The sequence below is a fragment of the Rutilus rutilus genome, assembly GCF_951802725.1.
Source record: "Rutilus rutilus genome assembly, chromosome: 22".
NCBI lineage: Eukaryota > Metazoa > Chordata > Actinopteri > Cypriniformes > Leuciscidae > Rutilus > Rutilus rutilus.
In genome coordinates, this window is record NC_140227.1 from 12,642,391 (window position 1) to 12,663,305 (window position 20,915).

Consider the following 20,915-nt stretch of genomic DNA (forward strand, 5'->3'; position numbering starts at 1 on the left):
CTGAACTGACTTCAGCTGAACAATGACACGGTTTTCTTTTGCTGTTCCTTCGTTTGCGTCATTGAATGATTTTCCTGTTATCACTTTAAAGCTGCTTTAAAACAATCTGTATTGTATAAAGCACTATATAAATAAAGGTGACCTGAAGATGTTTTTAAGCTATTCAACTTACAGTACGTTTTTATAGTACAAAGACCTCATGTATGTCAAATGATTTCTCATGTCAAGACCTCTATAAACTGCGGTACACTGCATCAGTTCTACATAATGATTTAATGAAAATTTAAAACGTTTTTTTTTTTTTTTAAATCAATAACTTCAGAATGATAAAAATAGAGAATAGAGAAATAGGAGAAAATAGAGAATAGAATTTAATTACAAAAAAGCCCAAAACACATCCAATCAAATGCACTTACAAAAAGGCGATGAATGCAAGGCACGCTTCAGGAATCATTGGAATTATGTACATAAAACGTTGATAGAGTAATATTTCATGCATTTAAATTTGACAGTATTGGACAGAATTGACAAGTCAGTACATTTATAACCATGTCATTAATGACATTTACACCTCTTGAAATGTCAAGTTGATAATTTGTGAATGCTGTGGTTTGATCCATATACCTCAAGATGGCTTTCTGTTTTGACAGCACAATCATTTGTCATCTTTACTTAATTGCAAAACCACACCCACTGAAAAAAAAAAAAGCATGTAACTTCCACAAGTCAACCTTAATTAACACGCCCAATGACTTTGAACGCAGAACTGAGCACGAAGCACATCTACGTTTGGACCCAAAATGTTTAGTCTTTAAAAATACAAAGTATTTATCAAACCAACCTTGTAATGGTACAAAGACGGCCAGGGTGTTGTCATGGCATATGACTGGCTGTTTTGCTGTTTTAGTTTCTAAACCCTAAAAATGAAAGTGCATCTCTTACATATGCTGGTATTTGGCATATTCATACATATGATATCCATGAATTTATGACACTTCAGAATTTACATCTGAAAATAATAGCCAGTATAGTCCCAGGAAAGAAAGAAAGAAAGAAAGAAAGAAAGAAAGAAAGAAAGAAAGAAAGAAAGAAAGAAAGAAAGAAAGAAAGAAAGAAAGAAAGAAAGAACGAACAAGAATTTAAAAAGGAAAAATATCTATCATAATATGATGGTACATCTAAAACAAAAAATCCACATAATACAAACAATGTAATGGTCTCATAAATTAGCAAACAACTTTTAGGACTGTTAGTTTTTTTTTTTTTTTTTTACAATATTAATTAACACACAGACAGAAAAAAAAAATGCATAAGTAACTTTGGCACAAAACAGTTTTATAGCAGAAAGAAATAAAGAAAAGCAGATAATCTGCTAACTTTCTTTCCACAAAAAAAAAAAAAGAAAAAAAGAAAGAAAAAAAAAGTACGACCTTCCAAGAAATTTCCAAAAAGATCTATTTGGTCACATCAGTCCAAAATGTAGCGATCTAGTTTAAAGCCACACCTTCCACTTCATTCTTGGAACAAAAGCATCCAAGCGTCGTGACTAGGTCCTCTCATGGCTGTTGAAAACGACGACAAAATCATTCAACAACCATTTTGGTGGAGAGAATGGGATTGTCTTCATTACATTCTTTTTCTGGCAGTGTCAAACATCCCCAGAGATTCATCTGTTAAAAGAAGCAGTGCAGAAAAGCTGTTAAAAGCAGGTCAAACAAGATCATATCTGAGGAATAGATTTCCAACATCACAGTCCAAAGTCTAAAGTTGAGCAGAGACTGAGTGATGCTTGTGTCAATATTTGAGGGATCTGGCAGAATAATCTAGTGTTTGACTACCTTCTCAAAGATTTGGCTTCATAAACAGTGTTATCGTCCTCATCGCTTTCCAGGTGGGCCATCTCCATTGTGTCGTCATAGTTTGAAAGGAGCCCGTATTTCTTCCTCTGAACACCTTTTTTTTTCAGACTTGAACGAGAGCACAAAGAAGAACCATTAAACACTTGAAGGAACAGTTCAAACATATACATATATATATATATATATTAAAAAGGTAGGTACACAATGTAACTTTTCTGTTTAAAAAACAACAACAACGCAGAACAGAGCGTTGAACAGCAGAGAACAGCAGCTTTTTGTCTGCTGGCAAAAAGAGAATGCGACCAATCTCGTAAGAAAAACAATGTTGTGCTGGATTTCTTTTCAAGGAAGTACCACTTCTATTAATGGGTAAAGCTGTAGTAATGTCTTCAACAAGTCAGCTTGAAATCTTTTCCATCTAAACTGGTAATATTTCTTAAGCCTAGTAGTGAATGTTTTATGAACAGTGGGATAATCTCTCTCTCTCTCTCTCTTTTAGTTATGAGAAAGAACCATATCCATCCACACAGTCACGCAGAGCCGAAGCAAAACCAAAACAATGTTCTTTTGCAAAATGCATGCATTTTTTTTTTTTTTTAATGCAAGAGGGCCAAAAGTTACACAGTGTAACTTTAAATAAAAGCGGTCCACATAACTATTGTACTTTATTTAGCAGTTTTAGTGGACTTATCAGGGAATAATTATGACATTTCGGTCTGTAAAGTAAAGCAGCGGCCACGAGGGGGCGACTCGCTCCATGTAGATTTCAACAGCTTTTCAACAAGATGCGTCTGGGTGGAATCTTCTTGTAAGTATACATCCTTAATATTTCTCAAACATGCTGTTTATTTGAGTAAAACTTTTTTAAATTAGCAATATCATATTAATAAAAACAAGTTAATTTGCTTTTGAGCAGCTCTTCTGCTCAATAAAAGGCCATGTATGACACAGCGCAAAGTTTTTTCCCATAAAAACATTTTTGCCATCACCGCTGCATTTCGAATCGCTGACTATACTGTCTAGTAATAGTAGTATATACATAATATGTCAACTTTAATACAAAACCTAATTTCCGGATCACTTACCGGACCGCTCTCACTAAGAAATACAGAACTCCGATGGCCGTGATCCCGATAAGAACATACAGTGCCCGGTTAATCATCGCGCCATCCAGATCGAAGCCCATTTTCTTGCTGCTTGTGGTGTTTTTATCAGACCCATTGGTAACGTTACTGATGCTGATGTTGGAAGTGTTCTTGAGTTCGGGTTGTTTAGTGGCACTGAGCTTCTGCCCATTGCTCGTGTCGTCGGCATAAGAAACAGCCCACAAAGTCAAAAGCAGAGGCAGAAGTAATAAATGTTTCATAGTAATCGAGTTCGTGATTTTTAAAGCCAAGAGAAGATCCACACACAAATATGAAGTTCGCTTTAACGACTGAGTCCAGTTCCTCTTCCTGATTGAAGACGTGACGACACAGCACACGTAACGTTAGTGTTACGGTAAATTGTGTCCTGAGGGGAATCAACAACGAGACCAGGTTCCTTTGTGAGGCCATAAACACGTTCCATTCACCTTTTCCACAGGGTTCAGATAATGAATAATGTATTATTTTGATAGAGACTGTGGTTATTGTCAGAATGTTTGTTGCCTGAATCATACTCTACGCAAATACGTCGACCCAGTTGGTAGTTACTAGCTACTCAAGTCCGATTTCGTGAGTCTGTGCATAATGCAACGGCGAGGCGTTTCCGCAAGGGGTATTAGCATACGACTGAACTTTTACTGCAAGCTCTTGCAGTACTTGTGTGATGTATGTTATGTTATCTTCTGTCATTAAGCCCCTCGTAAAAGAAACAATAGCTGTCCATTATTTATTGACACACGAATAAACGTCATGTACACAGACTGGAGTAAAGAAATATTTATTGAAGGCAAAAAGTACAACTAGGAATGCCATGAGAAACAAGATAAAGACTGAAAACAGTGTAATCCTGATTTTAACCATTTTATATTGAACTATATTTTTTTGCATGATGATGGTCCAAAGCTGTAATCAAAATATACACGTTTTCAGGAAATATAAAAAACCCATAACTTTTAACATTGTGATACAAAAATAGTATTTACACCTCATCTGTCCACTGTAAGAAAAAGCACTTTATCTAAGGCAGATGTTGTAAAATGAGGGTTTTTAATGTTGTGCAAGGATGCATAATCAGGTTTTATCCAGCCACTGTGAAAAATAAATGTTTTCCAAAATCCAAAAATGGGATTCTTTTCTCTATATCCAAGGAGCGTTTGCATTTTTTTTTTAAAGCAGCACCTTTTTTTTTTTAGATTGGTCCCACACACATTTTAAAACACAACAAAGAAAAATAAAAACATACAGTTTTACATACACTAATGCAAAAAATAGTAAAGTAAAATAACTTGATCAATTATGAAAGCTGGGAACATAATATAAACAAAGAAGATTCTATTTTCTTTACATTTTCTGGTCCGAGTGTCAAATTTAGGCCACCACCATCAAGCCTTTCGTTAAACATCTTTTGAACGTTAATGCAGCTGAATGTCACCAGGATGGACTGCTATGAATCAACCAAGACATTTTAAAAAGGCACTTGTCATTTCAAAGACCCAAACTCAAATTAACAGAGGTCACTGAAGGCCATTGTGTCTGATCTGAGCATTATGTGATGTGCACAATTCAGCAGATGTGCTGACTTTCAGTCATTTCCACCGCCTGTCCCAGTTCACTTGAACTGTTTCCATCACAGATCACACAGTGCTGTTCTCTACAAAGAAGGGGAAGCATCAAGCCATTCTGAGAGGCCATGTTTGTACATGCCGTTTGTCGTGAGGCTAAAAGGTGTCAGGATGTCCCTTAGAAGGTACATGGAGGAAAGGCTTTGGTATCAAGCTGTAGTGTACACAGGTACATGAATACATAAAATAAATGGGGCATTGAAGTAGAATATCATAAATAATCTACATCACACAATAACATGAAGCCAGACACTGAACATCTACGCAAAATACAGGACAAACAGTAAACGGACAGCGGTTAATGATCCGCTGCCCACAGCCAACATGCAATGGCCCACAGTATAAAAACAATACAAATCTTGACAACACTATAGGATATAAACACAAATGATTGCATTAACTTGGAGAAAAATGACTGTAAACATTCTATGTCTAAAATACAGTATAAATGCCAAAGCTAGAGGATATGATGACTACAAACCTACTGGGAGATACATAACGCAGAGGCGCAGAGTTTAAGGCCTGTACCATCAGCCTGATGAAATTACCCATGTCTCATAGGAGCATCAATGCTTGGCCCTGAGGCCACGAAATGGACTGTAAACCACAGATTTGCAAACATTAGTTGCAGATGTTTGACTGAGGTTCTAGAGATCTGAAGGCACAAATGGAATCAAAGGCCTGAAGTGGTTCATCTCTGCTTCTATAGAAATCATTTTTACAAGCCTTAACTAGACTGAAACTAATAGATGGAGTGATACATACAGTTAATGAACTTTTCAGGGGAAACTAATAATACATCTGTTCTAAAAATTTGACTAAAATAAAATAAAAAGAACATTTGTAAATATCCACTAAAATGCCTCTTAAATAAAAGAATGGAATGATGGAAGTGAGCTTTGTGATTAAGACTCATTAAGGTTTACAATGACTGGCCACTCCCACCCATTCTAGAGAATATTTCTCTCAAATGGTGGACTTGGAGAAGGAGACCCTAAGATGGTGGTTTTCTCCAAGATCATGGTTGTGGAACTGGATAAGGCACTCGATTGCTTCCTCCACCGAACCCATCTGAATCAGAGCCATCTTGCGATCCTTCCTGAAAGTTGATGAATTTGTTAGTATTTCTTATGGATAAACCGACATCGAATTTATGTGCTGAAGATAATCAATAATAATTACAGATTGTTGCTGCCAAAAACTGCATTTTAACTCAAAATAACCAGGTAGCAAATTAATTAAAACCATTCACTATATACTAAAATTAAACTAATAATTCAAACTAAACTAACTAAATAATAATAAAGTTTTATAGTGCATATATGTGATCAGTGTGTTCATACTATTTTTTTTACTTGCTGAAGTGTTCCATTAAAAAAATAATCATAACCATGAAAAGACAAATTACAATGAGAAATGACAAGCCAAGGTGTCTAGAAATTATATTATTTAATATAGAAACAAAATTTCAACATAATGTCTGCCTGATAATATATTTGTAAAAGTTATGGCTAATAGCAAGCTTATATTTAATGCAGAAGTAATAAAATAATTAAATATTAAAGTAATACATTAAGTAATAAATAAAATCCTAAAAACATGTTTGAATTTTATAAGCGAATTGTGCTCAAGCAAACATTCTGTAACACATTAAAGTTATACTTTTAATTGATAGGCTACTGCATGTCACAGCCGCACAGACTTACTGAAAGAACTTGAAGTTCTTGACGAGACCACCACTGCTACCAAAGAGCATCTTGAGGTCATCTTCAACAACGGCGGGTCTAAAACACAGAAACAAAGTTACAGATGAGATCTGGTTTATAAAATTAATAGAAAAACAAGAAGCTGATAAACTCACGGGATGTTAGACAGGTGCAGGGTAGATGAGGGAGGAAAGATGTTGGAGTAGTTTTTGGAGCCTGGCTTCTTGAAGCGATGGAGAGGAGAGTTGCTGTAGTCTTTGGTGAGACCCTGGTCTTCATGTCCCTCCCGGGGCATCTGGACAGTCGTGTGTTTGGACAGTGTTATGCGCAGGGGCCTGCCGTATAACTTCTGCCCGCTTAGATGGCTCATTGCTGAAATATAAAATTTGTACATGAATGTATACACTAAAATTGAAAACTAACGAAATATACAGAGGGTGTATCATTCTGCCCCTAGTTAGCCATGACGTGAATCAGTATACTGCAAAAAACAATTTCAGCACTACCATAACATTTTTGGATTCTTGCCGAATGGGAGGTGAGCTGCCGTTTCAGTTTCACTTTAAATAAATTAATTTTGGCTTGATGTTTGTATGTTAAAGAATGCCACTATAGCCTAATTCGTGTTTTATTTTATAGTTTAATATATAATTTATAGCTACTTATTTTTCATTCTTCTTCTGTTCTGAATACCATTAAATTTAAAGGACTTTTTTGTGGAGTGAGGGGAAAATAGCCTTGGCAATAGTGTTTATAATGTTTTGTTTTATTTACAGATATTATTTAATATATATAAATTAATGTGATTGTTTGCAATTACGAGGTTAACGGCTGTTTTTGGAGTAAGATCAATTCCTCTTTCATGCGATTACTTGCTCTTCTTGGCCGGGTTACATTTCTCCATGGGGCAAGGCTCCTTAACCGTACTTAGGGGCGTGATATTTAAACAGCCGAAGTTGTAGCTGGGCACTGTGGATAGACGGCGTGTTCATACGGTCATAGAAAACAATGTGTTTGAATTTTAAAGATGTGGCACTACGCAGCTCCTTTTAGAGGAAGGGCTCTGATAGCAATGCCATACAAAGTGATAGAACATTTATACATAACCTGCCAAATTGGCTCGTGTGTTATGCGTTACCTGGATTGGGCATTAATTTAAAATTATACATATATTATACATATTATACAATTATACATATATTCGGCTCCTTCTCTATGCAAATACCCATAATATTAAGAGAGTTTACCGAGCTGAGCCTGTGTCCCATCAGACATCTGTATGAGAGCGTTCTCCTTTTTGTTGAACATGATTTTTACTCTCATTACATCCCCATATACACCTACAAAAAGACAGGATCATGTCAGATACAAATATGCAATTAGTTATGATCAGACACACCTCATCAAAACCAGTCTGAGCTATAAAACAACTTCAGTTCACAATCAAGATACTCCAATATATCACACCATCACATGCTTTTCAGGGTACACTTTTTTTTTAAAGAAAATAACTAGTGAAATAGCAATTTTATCAGGGCTTTGAGTGAAAAAGGACAAAGTAACTTGTTTTAAGAGGAAACTGAAAAAATTCTTAGTTAAGAAAAAAAAAATGATTTAAGAGTAGAGTAGTGGATCTGCAAATCTTAGGAAGACTGCAGCAAGTGTTTAAGTTGTTTTACGATCTCATGAGGAACAGATTAAACGGATCGATTGAGATAAGAATCTTTTAAGACTTGAAAGATATAAAGTTTTGAGGGGGATGAAAATGCTTTCTAACCCAAAAAAGAATGAACATATAAAACAGCAGGAGTCTTGACTATTAAACCAAGTATTTTAAACAGCTTTTCTCCAAAGACATGCAATAAAAAAAAGGTGGAACGAACAGTTTTCAAAAGCATGCAACATTTTTACAAGAAGCCAATTTGCTTTGTTCCGTCATAAAAAGAGGCAGCTCCCGTCTGCACTCAAAGGAAGTGCTGTTGTTTTCGGGAAAGCTGCAGCTTTTCATGACGTGTCTCATCTCACCACACCAAATACTGCAGAAAACAAGCGAGGCACTCAAAGAATTGGGCCTCACAGATGCCTTGTGAGGAAATAAAACCAAATTAAAAGAACAGAATAAATAAGTGACAAAAAAGATGCTAAAGGATGACATACCGAAGAGAATAAAGAGGCAGTGGGGCGTAACTCTCTTTAAAGGACAGCAGAGGGGGGCAGCGGAGGAGGAAGAGACAGGTAAAGATCGGAGGCAGAGTGGAGGTTCAACATATCCGAGGCAGCGAGGCAGTTCCACAGGAAATGGCGAAAAACGATGGTTGGATCATGAAGATGGTTAATGGATTGGGAGCAGAGAGAGGGGTGGGAGTGGGGGGGATAGAAGAGAGAGAAATGTTTGTGTGTGTTTGAAGTCATGTTGGTGTGTGTGATTGTGGGATGATGTGGAATTGTTCGTACAGATCAGATGAGTAGAGAGACATATGGTGCGTGCAGCCAGATGGCAAAGGAGAACGAGGTTTCAAAAACAAAAAAAGAGCAATGGGATGAGGGGAACGGGGAGGGAGAGAAATAGGAGAAAAAAGGAGGTAAAAAAAACAAGGTCAGTATACATAAAGAAATACAAAATATAGTGCTAAATTTAACAAAGAAACTTCACCAGCAAAACAAGCTAATCTTTAGCAATTAGTTACTGTAGTAAACAATGTGATTTTTTTTTTTTTTCAATATGATACATGTGTAAATGCACTTTCCAATGGTCTGTTTTACAAAACAGTACAAATGAATGAATAAATAAAACCAACTTCTGAACAGACCAACAGAAAATACAATTTCACAATTTTACTGTTGTATAATATTTGGAGGAGATGAGTGGAATATGAAATAAAGCAGCAACATATTCAAATGGAAGCAACAAGAAGAATGAAGCTCAACTGAATGGAATTTTTTAACACAAAACCTGAGGATGTTAGAGGAAGAAATGACAACGCATTGTAGAAGGGGTGAGGACACTTGAGCGAATAAAGAGCCGGAGCTTCAGTTAATGGAAACTCTAAACAACAGGCTTTTGTGCCCTGTACACTGCAATTACTGAGCGACAATAGGTCATAAACGCACTAAAATGAAAGAAACATTCAGCAGTAGTAACAACACCAGTTTACAATATCCAATGTACCGTTCATTTAATTCAGTTAATACAGTTAAAAGTTTTCAATTATCAATATTTATACCGATATTTGTATTCGAAAATATTTGGGGTGTGACAGTACACTTATCTCACGAGATGAGACGATACATGATATTGCGTTCACGAGAACGAGACAAGACGATATTATCATACTGTTTTTAAGAAATCTTCAATGATGAAATATATGACCGGAAAAATAGTTTTTCATTTACCAAAATGCAAAACAAACTAGGTGCATTTTAAAATGTCTTTACTAATCTTGTAATGAATGTCACTTCCGTTCTACTTGTACTTGAGTATGAATTATCATATGCTGAACAATATAATGCAAGCACTGTAAAAGGTCTTCCCACAAACTCAACTCCGTCATGCTGATATTGCGAGACAGCTTTTCACATCAACGAGAAATATCATCACGTTTTAATACCGAGATCTCGTCACACCCTTAGAAAATATAATATAAACATTTTTTTTAAAAGGTGTGTTCAACTATGTTGTCATTGTTTTATTTATACCAATATTTTCACATTATAACATAAAAAAAAAGTGTCCCGCTCACTGAACTATATGAATGACTGAGTTGCTCATTGCTCAAGCCACCACACATTCTAATGAATTAATAGAAAATCATCTAATTTTAATGAAAAACATTACCTAACGAGTCAGCGTTTTTATATCTGAACGAAGTCTCCCTGTACATTCTTACAATGCAAACATCCTAAACATTTAAATGGTTGTTTGTTTAAAGTCAAGAATTTCCCCTGCTTACGTACGTACATCTTCATTACAGTAGTGAATATCAGATCAGCTGACGGACAAGACACCTCAACATTTGTATTACAAATGTCAAAACGATTCTTCTGAAATCTGAATTAGAGCCGCACGATTCTGGATAAATTGAGAAACGCAATTTTGTTGTTGCTTTAAACAGCGATCACAATTCTGAACAGACAACTAAAAACAAACATTTAATTTACTCGTTCTGACAAAATGTTAAATGCTGCAGCCTATTTAAAATGTTTAATTAATCTGAATGGATTATTAAACAAAAGGTTTGAATGGATGATTCAATGACTCACTCATAAATACTTTTATTACTGGATGAATTAAATGATTAATATTTATTCTATTATATATTACATTCATTATTTTGTTTTTTTAATTACACTTCATTTAAAAAGAATGTTCCACTAAGATTTTGCTGTGGTGCCATTGTGATTGTTTTAATTTAAGTGGTTAATATTTATACATTACAATATTTGAAATATAAAAAAAAGATTAAGTGTTCCGCTGTTTTTGGAGTGAAATTTTTGAATTGTGACAGCTTTACAAATAATGCATTTCTCATTTAAGGATCATTAGGAACAGTAGGCTATGGCACAATAAAAAAAAGTCCCTGAGCTTGCTCGAAGACCTAACGTTTAAATAGACATTTTGAGCACTTCCAGGTCCATGAGAGACTACGAACTACTAACCTCTGGGTTCAGGTTGCTGACCAGCATGACGCAGTGGGTCCCGGGGAGGGAGGGGAAGCCCATTCTGCTAGCAGCCGCAGCGGCCGCTGCTGCCCCAGGCATGGCCAGTGAGGCCAGGGCTCCATGAACCCCAGGTATTGTCAACCCTGATCAAGACAGTCTCAATTTACGTGACAAATCACAAGACATAATAATTGAAAGACATGAAAATGTAAAATGGAGAAGGCGTTAGACTCAAGCTGTGTGCCGTCATACCTGCAGCTTGCTGGATAGCAAAATGCGGAGGGAAGGCGTGTGCTCCCGCATATGGAGAGGCAGAGATGATCCCGGGAGTAGCTGCAAAATACGAGGACTTTTAGACATTTCTAAAAGAGGCAGAATGGGACTGTGGTTAAGAAAAGTGTGTGCTGGGCATTTGTACCGAAAGCAGCCATATGGTGATGTTCAAGAGTAGGCTGGCTGTCCCCTGTGGGCAGGTCTGGACGAGTATAGTCACGGCTCTTGTCGTTATTGTATTTGACATTTAAGCTGGTAAGTTTGGAAAAGCTAATGCGCAGGGTACAGCAGCCATTGTAGATGTTCTGGCCATCTAGAGCCTGAGGAAAGAGAGATTTTAATCAAAACTATGCCACAAACATCATGCCAAAATCTAGACTTTCAAATTCTTTCACAGTATGTGAGCTGGCATAAAACCAAGTTTTAATATTTGTCATTACATAAGATGGCTGATAGATGGCACCACTCACCAGCTTGGCATGTTGTGCTGTCAGGCCATCAGCAAACTGGAGTAGAGCTTGAAACTGATTGTTTTTGGTGAATGTGATCACTTTCAGCACTGTGCCAAACTTGGAGAAGATCTGTTTAGGAACCGAAGATATTTTAGTATCAAACAATCATAACTGCCAACAGTTAATTCAGAAAGGATAAAGTCAGAAAGTCATTTCAGAGTACTAGACTACAGAAGTGTATACCTGGTATAGGACATCTAAGGTCACGGTGTAGAATAGACTAGAGGAAGTGTATACCTGGTGCAGGACATCTAAGGTCACAGGGTAGAATAGGTTTTCAACGATGACTCTCAGGACAGGGCTGGGGCCAGTCATACCGGATGGGTCAACAGCACCTAGAGTCATGCTACCTGTCTGGACAGCATTTACTGCCTGCAGTGCTGCCTGTGCCCTCTGTAGACACCAAACAATGGCAAAGAATAAATTAGATTTCAATTAGGTTTAAAAGAAAAGAAAATGGAAAAGAAAAACGCTGTTTATCCATGCGCACGCATGAGTCAATTTGTAGATGGCTTATTCTGAACAAAATCGAGTATGGAGTAAACACTGTTAGTTGTTCAAAAACAGAAAAAAGCAAAACAAATTTAGCTATCCTCCAAATGAGCACTGATGGGCTGCAGCTGTGGAATTCACTGCTAAAGCCCTTTAGCGGCATATAAACTGTTTAGAAAAGGGAAACGGGCAGTGTGGAAAATGCAGGGAAAAAAACAAGATGCGTAGAAGACAGCAAACCAGGCCCTCTGCTTGTATCAATCATCATGCACACAGCAGCTGCAAATAACTCTTCATTATAAATGTATACATTTTCAAGTGATCAACTATGTAGAAAAGTGGAATGAAGCTTCGCAAAGCCCGCGAACGTTACCGGATGGACGCCCAAAGAGAATTTGAAGCACATACCACTTGGTTTGGTGAGTTGTCTGTTTTCAGCTCTTTGTGGTTGGAGTATTGCATGAAGATGGGATGATTTCTGATGACGGGTGTTACGGAGGAGTAGTAAGTAACCATCGTCTGTGCTGCTTCTTCGGTGTTCATTTCCAGGAAAGCCTGCACAAAAATGCAGATCATGCATTTTCTGTTAAACCTGAAAAATGCTCTACGCAAACACATGAACGCAAAAACTTCTAGCTAAACAAGCTAAATTTCACATACGCTACTTTCAAAAGTTTGAGGGCAGCAAGGTTCTTTTGATCAAAAATATACTAAAACAGTAATATTGTGAAATATTATATTTAATATTTTTGTAGAAACTGAGATACTTTTTTTCAGGAAAGTTCACAAGAACAACAATTTCTTGAAATAGAAATCTTTGGTAATATTATATATGGCTTTATTGTCACTTTTTTCAATGTAATTGCATCATTGCTGAATTATATTATATTGAATACATTTCTTTCAAGATTCTCATCAATACACTCACAAACAATTTCTAGCCAAAGAAATAATTAAGTTTGATGTTAACTAAGCTGAATGCTTAATATGCAATACAAAAACAAATCTAGAACACACTAGTATTGGTGACGGTACTAACACTTGTTTAAGAAGAGCTCATTTACTGCATAAATTAAAAATCCAAATTTTTTAGGCGATGAGCTTTGGTTAAGTCAACCTTTTCTCCTACTCTGATCTAATGCTAAGAATGTCATAACAGGAGAGGCAATGGTACCTGGTTCTTTCCCTTTAGCATGAGCAGATTGGTGACTTTGCCAAACGGAAGGCCGAGGGAGATGACCTCTGCTTCGTTGATGTCATTGGGCAGCTTCCGAACATGTATAACTCTGGATGGCGCGGCAGGACTTCTGATTTCACCTTTGAACTTCTTGCTGTCGTTGCCGTTGGCTACATTGAGAGCAGATGATCAGGATGGATTGCTGGGACAAAACTAAACACATCTGAGAAAGAAAGAAATAAGTATAGAGCATAAAACTACTACCTGCTGAGCTCATGATATAAGGCCCACTGGAAACACAGGAGAACAGCTCGTCAGATCCTCTCTGAGAAAAAAAGAAAAAGAAAAGCTCTAGATCAAACCGTGTAATTTGTATGAGGTTTAGACAGTTTAGGTCAGTTCTGAGGTTTACAAACTTATAAACAGGACACTTGAAATAAAGAGGAAGAACATAATGATAGATGAATCCAACCTTTAGCCTGAATGGCAACAACAAGTAGTAAAGGAAACAATGATAGCGGGATGTCCAAAAAAGGACAAGTTTACATCAGAAACTCTGAACGCAGGAAATGGGCAATGCTACATTCAGCCTTCCTGTGCAAACAGCAGAGCCTTAAGGACGGGTGGGGTCAGAGATCAACCACAAGACATCCCCCACTACAAACCTATGAAGGAAGATCTCTGTAGAAAATGGGAAGAGGGGTGGGTTTACATTTCCGGGTCGTCGACCAAGAGGAACGTGTGTCCAGACTGAATTTTGCATTTGCTCTTTCACACTTTTCTTTGTTAAAGAAGGATGGAACATGTCTAAAACCTCTTAACCTCTGCGCTTGGTATCAAACACCCCATTTCCAACACAGCTTAAGCCAAGATTACACATGACTTAAGACATGTGATTAAGCAATAAATCACAGTTCTTTGTCCCGTTTAGTTCGGACAATTGAAAGCAAATGTTTCTTCTGGTTGTCCATTATCTGAGTACAGACATTTGAGAAAGAAAGTAACAGTAGTTGGATGAATTAAACTATATTCTGATTGTCCAATCACAGCGTATGACTAAAGAAAGAGTGAAATAAGGGTATTCAGCAGAAACTACTAAAGCCCATGCAACCGCACAGGCCTGCCCACCACATATTAAAATTCCACAGTCAAACGACTCAATGAGAACCACATGTAACCCAGAGGGGGGTGGCTACACAACATACATCTGCTATGACACACTAAGCTAAAAAAAAAAAAACGAATGTTTAAATGGTTACTGAAAAACACGCTAATCTTTACGCTTTTACAGAAACCATCTTTATAGCTCTACTCAGTTGCTTGTTACCCTAAACTGTAAAGTTTTCTAGCAAAACGACCAATGAATTGACAACATGCTTGCAACATTTTTAACAATAAAGCACTAACAACTGTTAAAGTGCTTGCGTTAATTCTTTCATTAAAGGATTACTAAATTGTCCTTTTAGAAGTAGAACTACTATTCTAGTCAAATTCACTTCTAGTTTTGGGTTATTATGGACACAGTGTTTATGGAGTTTGCTTTGCTCCACGAAGCCGGTACATTGTGAATGTCTAATATTAATTGTGTATTATTTACCCTGTTTTTATATTTAGCTTACCTTTGTTGTCATCCAACACTTACTTAAAATTGATCTTAAAAAAACTCTAAACAAATATCCTTATGTAATTCTGTACATTGTTATAAAAAATATAACATTGGATTTTTACGGAGCCCCCAACATAACATGCATGGAAAAAAAACAAGACATCAAGGCCACAAATTAATATGTTCCCACAACTTCCCTCATTTTAGTTAAATCAAGTCCATATTGTACTAAAATGAAATTAGAATTTTCTGTGGTTTCTGTTACATAGCTACGCCATCAATAGTTTAACTTGAGTTGAACCCAGAACATTCCTTCAAAGCTTCTAGATGGTGTCAGACAGCACTATCTCTGTGCATTCAATGAAGTTAATTAAGCATGACAAACACAAACATTCGATGTGTTAACTTTTTGTTGGGTGTGGCATGATGGGATACTTGCTTAAATAGATTAGGGGGTGTGAAGGACAGGGGGAGGGGCGAAGACCGCAACAATTCACAAGAACAAAAAACGGGGCCGTTACCACGGCTCCGATTGAAATGCGCTCACCATGGAAACCTTGTGCTGCAGGTAACTGAAACCCAACCCAGAACTGAATACACAAGACCCATTATCTCCATACGCCCAGGTGTGCCTTGAGCCATTTACTACACTAACCATACAGGTTATGAGCACAGTTCCAATCCAGACCTTTTTACATTGGATAGTGCAATAGTAGCAACTGCCGATCAGAAATTGTCCCTGTGGAGAGTCTATACACGCGGCACTGCACTTTTTTGACAGATAAATACCTGGTTGTGCACCCTGACACCACAAAAACAACATCACAATTTTAGCGAGTTAAAACATGCTGAGAGTATTGTGGATTGTCAGCTCGCTGTAATCAGCACCTGTGACCCACAAGCTTTCGACTTGCATTCTTTATGAGATACCGAGAACAAGAAAGAGAGACTGATAGCATCAAGCGAACCCCCATGTGACCCATTAGCACCTCCCCCAGCCATCTTCCCTCTGATCAGCCCTGCTGAACAAACACAAGAGCTACATGTGTGTGCTGAGTGATGAGGCAAACATATTTGCATTTGATGAATAGACTGCATTCATTTCATCATATCAACAGCCAAAACCAATCTCTGAGGAATGTCTCTGAAATGGGTTCAATCATTAGGTAGAAACCTCAATAAAATGCTTGTCACCTGTGTTCACAAAGACAAATAGCCTACAGTCATCTGAAGACCATCAAAACAACTAGACCATCCAACGATTAATTTAAAAACATTAAGTTAAAATTGATCATCTACTTTTCTTAATGGATGTCTTTGACCTTATTGTGCATGAAATTTCAATGCATTTTAAATAAAGAAAACCTATTTTGTGCTGATAACAAAGGTTTTGTGGGTATAGAAAAATAAAATCAAACAATAATATAGCCCAGTGTTCATGATAAACATCAAGTTTCTCCCTACATAATTTCCTACTGTATAATTGGTTTCACTCTGACATGCAGCATATTAATATCTTGCGGCTTTAGTTTAATTTAGCCCAAAAGACAAGACCGAATAGCTTGTTCCCAGTTAACATTGACCCTTTTTACAGCCTCTATGTTCTTATTTTTTAGTAAATGATTTTGTGTATGCTATTCCACCATTTTAATAGCTTACATTAAAATGTAAATGTAACATGCTATTCCTCTAAAACGTCTTTCCTTTTCTGATGACATCACTTAGACATTAGATTAATGCTAACCAATAGCCAAATAGCCATTTAGAATGTCTTGTTTCAAGCAAACTTGCATTCAACCTAGCTCAATTCTTGTCATCTAATTTCCAATCCAATTAGTTTCCAATTAATAAAATTGAGCCCTATCCTAATTTTTTTTTTCGATATCCTGTTTCACTCAGAAATGTCACATTACATAATTTGCATATTCATAGAATCGCGTATACTAAATGAGGCAAGGGTGTAGATTTACATTCAAGCTATTTTAAAGAATATAATTGACTACAGGGGGACTTTAACATTTAGGCTAATTGATCTGAACCTGAGACATTATGCCCTTACAATTATTTAACTCCAAAACTAGGAAACATCTCATATAATTTCAGAACCAACTTTTCCAATTATTCATGCAACATAAGTTACTGCATGACCTGAAGCGTGTAAGTAACTAACCTAAATGAACCTCATGAATCAGCCTTTGTTCCACATCCTGTAGGTCCCTCCTCACTAGCCACATACCACAGGAAATAATCTTTAATGAGAGAATGAGCGGGAGTGTTCATGTTGTGGCCTCGTAAAAGGCTGAACCAGGCAGCAAGTTTGGGATTTCTTAACTACGCATTTGCATTTCACAATAATAAAATATTATGACATATTATGATCCGGCATTCATTTTTTTTAAAGTTAAATGATAACTCTGATTTCATAAAAAGTTGAGAAAGCACAACATGGAATGGCATGAACAACGCCACAGAGCTTGTTCTAACAAATCTTTTTTTTTTGTTCGAAATGATTCACCTTGTTGCATGCCAGGATGAATCATATCTATAGTGATAGCACAAGGTGTGGAAGTCACAAAGGCCATGTGAGAGTCATGGCACACAGACAGTTAAAAAACTGCTCTTATTGAACCAATTCAAGCTGTATAGCACGTGTCGTCTACAGCAGTGACCCGAAGGACCAAATATAAAATTCTTACCTTTGTGCCAACTGCAATATCGTGAACAACGCTGTAAAAGAAAAGAGAAATGAAAGGAAAAAAATCAGAGCAGGAAAACAGAAACAAAATAGGCTACATGAAATTAGAAATGGAGAACAGAGGAACCATTCTAACCCCATGCATTTGTCTAAAGTCCCAATTAAACAAAAGGTAAAGAAAAAAAATGTTTCATGCACAGGACAGTGTGTCTAATGTGTAATTTTCTGAATCTATCCCATTTCTGCAAGCCAATAGGTGAAATTAAAATCCTCAACCAAAATAAGAAATGTGATTCATATTTAAGTGAGGTCTAATGAGTCTAATATTTCATTTGGTTCATGTTGGTCAGATGTTTTTCCCATTAAAGGAATAAGCAGATTGTGAATAGACTGCGCAATCTAGTTCCTTCCCACATATCTCCCTTAGAGCAAGAAAAATGAGTGGTATTTTGGGTCAGTCTATGGTTGAAGATTAACCCCCACATCCTGTTTCACATGAACTCATAGTAAACGCAATTCCAGAATCCCCCTTTGGATCAGGTCTTCAAAAAGTCCTCATATCTACAAAGCACAGCTTTAAGGCTTTTATGTTTGAAACAATGAATTGAAAAAGAAACAGACTGTGCCAAACAAATACAGATACATTTTCCCCAAGAGGGAAAAACTTTTATGCAAATGAGAACTCAAACAAGGGGGCCTGAGGACTGGGTCATTTTTTCACAATACCTGGGGTGTGGTTTTAGTTTCTGTGTATCATCTTACATGGTGCATGTTCAGTGTGTCTGTGTGGTTCATCCCGGTCTATCAGACTCATTTGAGACCATTTACCATAGAAACCACAATATCTGCCACATTACAGTAGTTACAACATTAATTGTTACCGCTATGTGGTATTAACCACCACTAGGTTAATATTAAACAAATGGAGTTTCTTTTTCACCAAAGATTGTGAAATAAGTTTCAGAAAATGTTGATTACAAAGCTCAAGAAGTTGAACAAAATTTCCCAAACATATTGTGGTTGCCCTTTTTAACCCCAAATTTGCAGGTTTAATTACGGTTTAAAACTCACATTTTTGCACTGTTCAAGCAATAAACAAAATAATCATAATTTAAAAAAAGCAATAGTCATTACCATTTTAAATTCCTGCAGTTGACTATCAAGTAACTACTTTGTTTTTGTGGAATCTATGGCAACTATGGAGCATTTTGTATGAGAAACACTGTGGCACACTGATATTTCTCTAATAAAACTACTCAATAAAAATACAATCTGTGAGAGGTTAAAAAAAAAAACACCAATTCTGAGCTATAATATTTCAGATAGACTTACTCTAATTCTGCGTAACTTGATCCCATAGGATACAATTCAGTCTCTAGGCGGCTGCACAGGGAAAAAGATGTCAATGCCATCACACAATCTAACTAATCAAGTTACTCTTACTCACTTTACTAATAATTTTATGGTTAGAAAGAATAACACAACTTTTAATGGCTGCTTTCCCCATTTATGCGTTTTAAAGAACGTTATTGTTTACTTTTTTACTTAAACTTTTATAACTGCATACGATGCAACAAGTCCTCAAGATGGAAATAGAATTGTTTTTGCAGAAAACAAACTCAATTAGGCTGCAAAACACGAACACTGATAGTTTATAAAAAAGAAACCAGGCAAACCAGGGGGGAAAAGCTAAATGTGCCAAACAAAACAGCGAGCATCATGCAGAAGCCTGACGCACGAAAAACTACGGGTTTGTTTGTTTCATCGTAACTGGTGATGATAAGAGCTGTCCAATCAAACAAAACAAAAAAATATGTAGGCTACATAACAGGTGATAAACGTACGGCTTTACTAATGCAATGTTTATCACCAGGCAAGTCCAACTTATTTTCCATTCATAACAACGTAGCATCACTTACCCGTCCATTGCACACAGAGGAACAGCAGCTCTGATCCGCAACTTTGTCGCTTGGCTGAGTTTTCTTAAAGCGCTACAAAATGGCGGAGTTGCGTTGAGTGAAGCCTCAGCGATGAGCTCGGTGATTGGTCAACCCTAGAAAATAGTGGGAGTATAAGACACGAGGAGGATTGTGATTGGATAAGACGAGTTGAAAGCAAAGGGCGGTTACAGTTGAGGAGGGAGAAATTGCGTGTCGTGCATCCTAGTATTGTTCTGCGTGTTTGAAGAATGGAGTATTCACTAATGGAATAAGTTTTAATTTAGTTCAATAAACGGATTAACCTGTTATTTTGCCAGTGTAATAGTAACTTGACTTGATAAAATAGATTAATTATGTATTAAATGGTATAGCCTACCAATTATTTTAACATAATAGAATACACGTGATCACTCTTGTCCACAGTTTTTAATAAGTCTAAACAGCCAATGGAAAACTAGACACAACAACAGCAGACTGAAAGCTAATCTAACCGGTTACATGAATATTTAAGTTTGAAGTGATAGCAGAAATCCATTATGTCTGATTAGGGATTTGATTACTGTTTCCACAAAATACTAAAAGATGATGTGAAATATAGCCTAAAGGCTCTCTCTCTCTCTCTCTCTCTCTCTATATATAGGCCTATGTAAATTAAATCGATAAAGGTTCCAGCATCACCGATACTGGCCAAAGTAGGACTATGATGAAGGATCTAGTCTTATTTAGATAAAATACTGTAACTGGCCTTTGATCCGTCACAGTCTTATGAACAGAATCTTATTTAGTTGGAATGCTGTCAGTTAGATTTAAGCGCCTCAGATATCAAAGGCTCCATGATCTCATTGATGTCTCAGAGCCTTTGCAGTGAGTCTTTTGCGACCACCTGGCTGAGGAGTCTTCACTGTCATTTCCCTCTTTTCACAGACCAACATTAAAACAAGCAAATAAAAACATGGTTTGGTTTGATGGAACCATGTTGTATTCAAGGAAATGTAAAAGCCCTAAATTAAAGTTTTTAGAAATCTTGGTGATTTCACATGTCTGATCTAAAATAACAGTTTCAATTTGAACCTGCAAAATGGTTTACAAGCTTTACATGTCTTGTCCAGAAGGACTATGGGACAAGGAGAGCTTTGGCATCAAGTATCATCATCAATAATTACCTGTTTGTCACACTCAGGAAATTACTTTTCCCCCTGTGCCGTAGGAGACGCACCTGCTTAAAGCTA

General features: G+C 36.7%; 2 protein-coding genes across 2 annotated transcripts; both read right to left on the bottom strand.

Annotated features, from left to right (window-relative positions):
- Nucleotides 1–348: 348 nt before the first annotated feature.
- Nucleotides 349–3,767, bottom strand: fam174c (family with sequence similarity 174 member C). The gene is made up of 3 exons (XM_084395678.1): nucleotides 2,945–3,767; nucleotides 1,839–1,967; nucleotides 349–1,670 (listed from the first exon to the last, which is right to left on the bottom strand). The coding sequence occupies exons 1-3, from the start codon at nucleotides 3,223–3,225 to the stop codon at nucleotides 1,667–1,669; spliced, it is 414 nt and encodes a 137-aa protein (XP_084251804.1). The 5' UTR covers nucleotides 3,226–3,767; the 3' UTR covers nucleotides 349–1,666.
- Nucleotides 3,767–19,785, bottom strand: ptbp1b (polypyrimidine tract binding protein 1b). Its single transcript, XM_084395677.1, has 16 exons — nucleotides 19,666–19,785; nucleotides 19,079–19,129; nucleotides 17,748–17,778; nucleotides 13,710–13,770; nucleotides 13,443–13,615; nucleotides 12,677–12,823; nucleotides 12,014–12,169; nucleotides 11,735–11,845; nucleotides 11,410–11,584; nucleotides 11,244–11,324; nucleotides 10,989–11,134; nucleotides 8,490–8,523; nucleotides 7,580–7,672; nucleotides 6,488–6,704; nucleotides 6,333–6,410; nucleotides 3,767–5,725 (listed from the first exon to the last, which is right to left on the bottom strand). Exons 1-16 carry the CDS (start codon nucleotides 19,671–19,673, stop codon nucleotides 5,593–5,595), a joined length of 1,695 nt encoding a protein of 564 aa, XP_084251803.1. The 5' UTR covers nucleotides 19,674–19,785; the 3' UTR covers nucleotides 3,767–5,592.
- Nucleotides 19,786–20,915: the final 1,130 nt, after the last annotated feature.

What these genes read in the sequence shown, in the direction of transcription:
- fam174c (XM_084395678.1), bottom strand. Translation starts at nt 3,225, where the DNA reads ATGAAACATTTATTACTTCTGCCTCTGCTTTTGACTTTGTGGGCTGTT. An exon ending in TTCTTAGTGAGAGCGGTCCG is followed by an intron (nt 1,968 to 2,944) that starts GTAAGTGATCCG and finishes CTCTCGTTCAAG; the next exon opens with TCTGAAAAAAAAAGGTGTTC.
- ptbp1b (XM_084395677.1), bottom strand. An exon ending in ATATTGCAGTTGGCACAAAG is followed by an intron (nt 13,771 to 17,747) that starts GTAAGAATTTTA and finishes TTTTTTTCTCAG; the next exon opens with AGAGGATCTGACGAGCTGTT. An exon ending in CAGCACAACATGCCAAGCTG is followed by an intron (nt 11,585 to 11,734) that starts GTGAGTGGTGCC and finishes CTCTTTCCTCAG; the next exon opens with GCTCTAGATGGCCAGAACAT.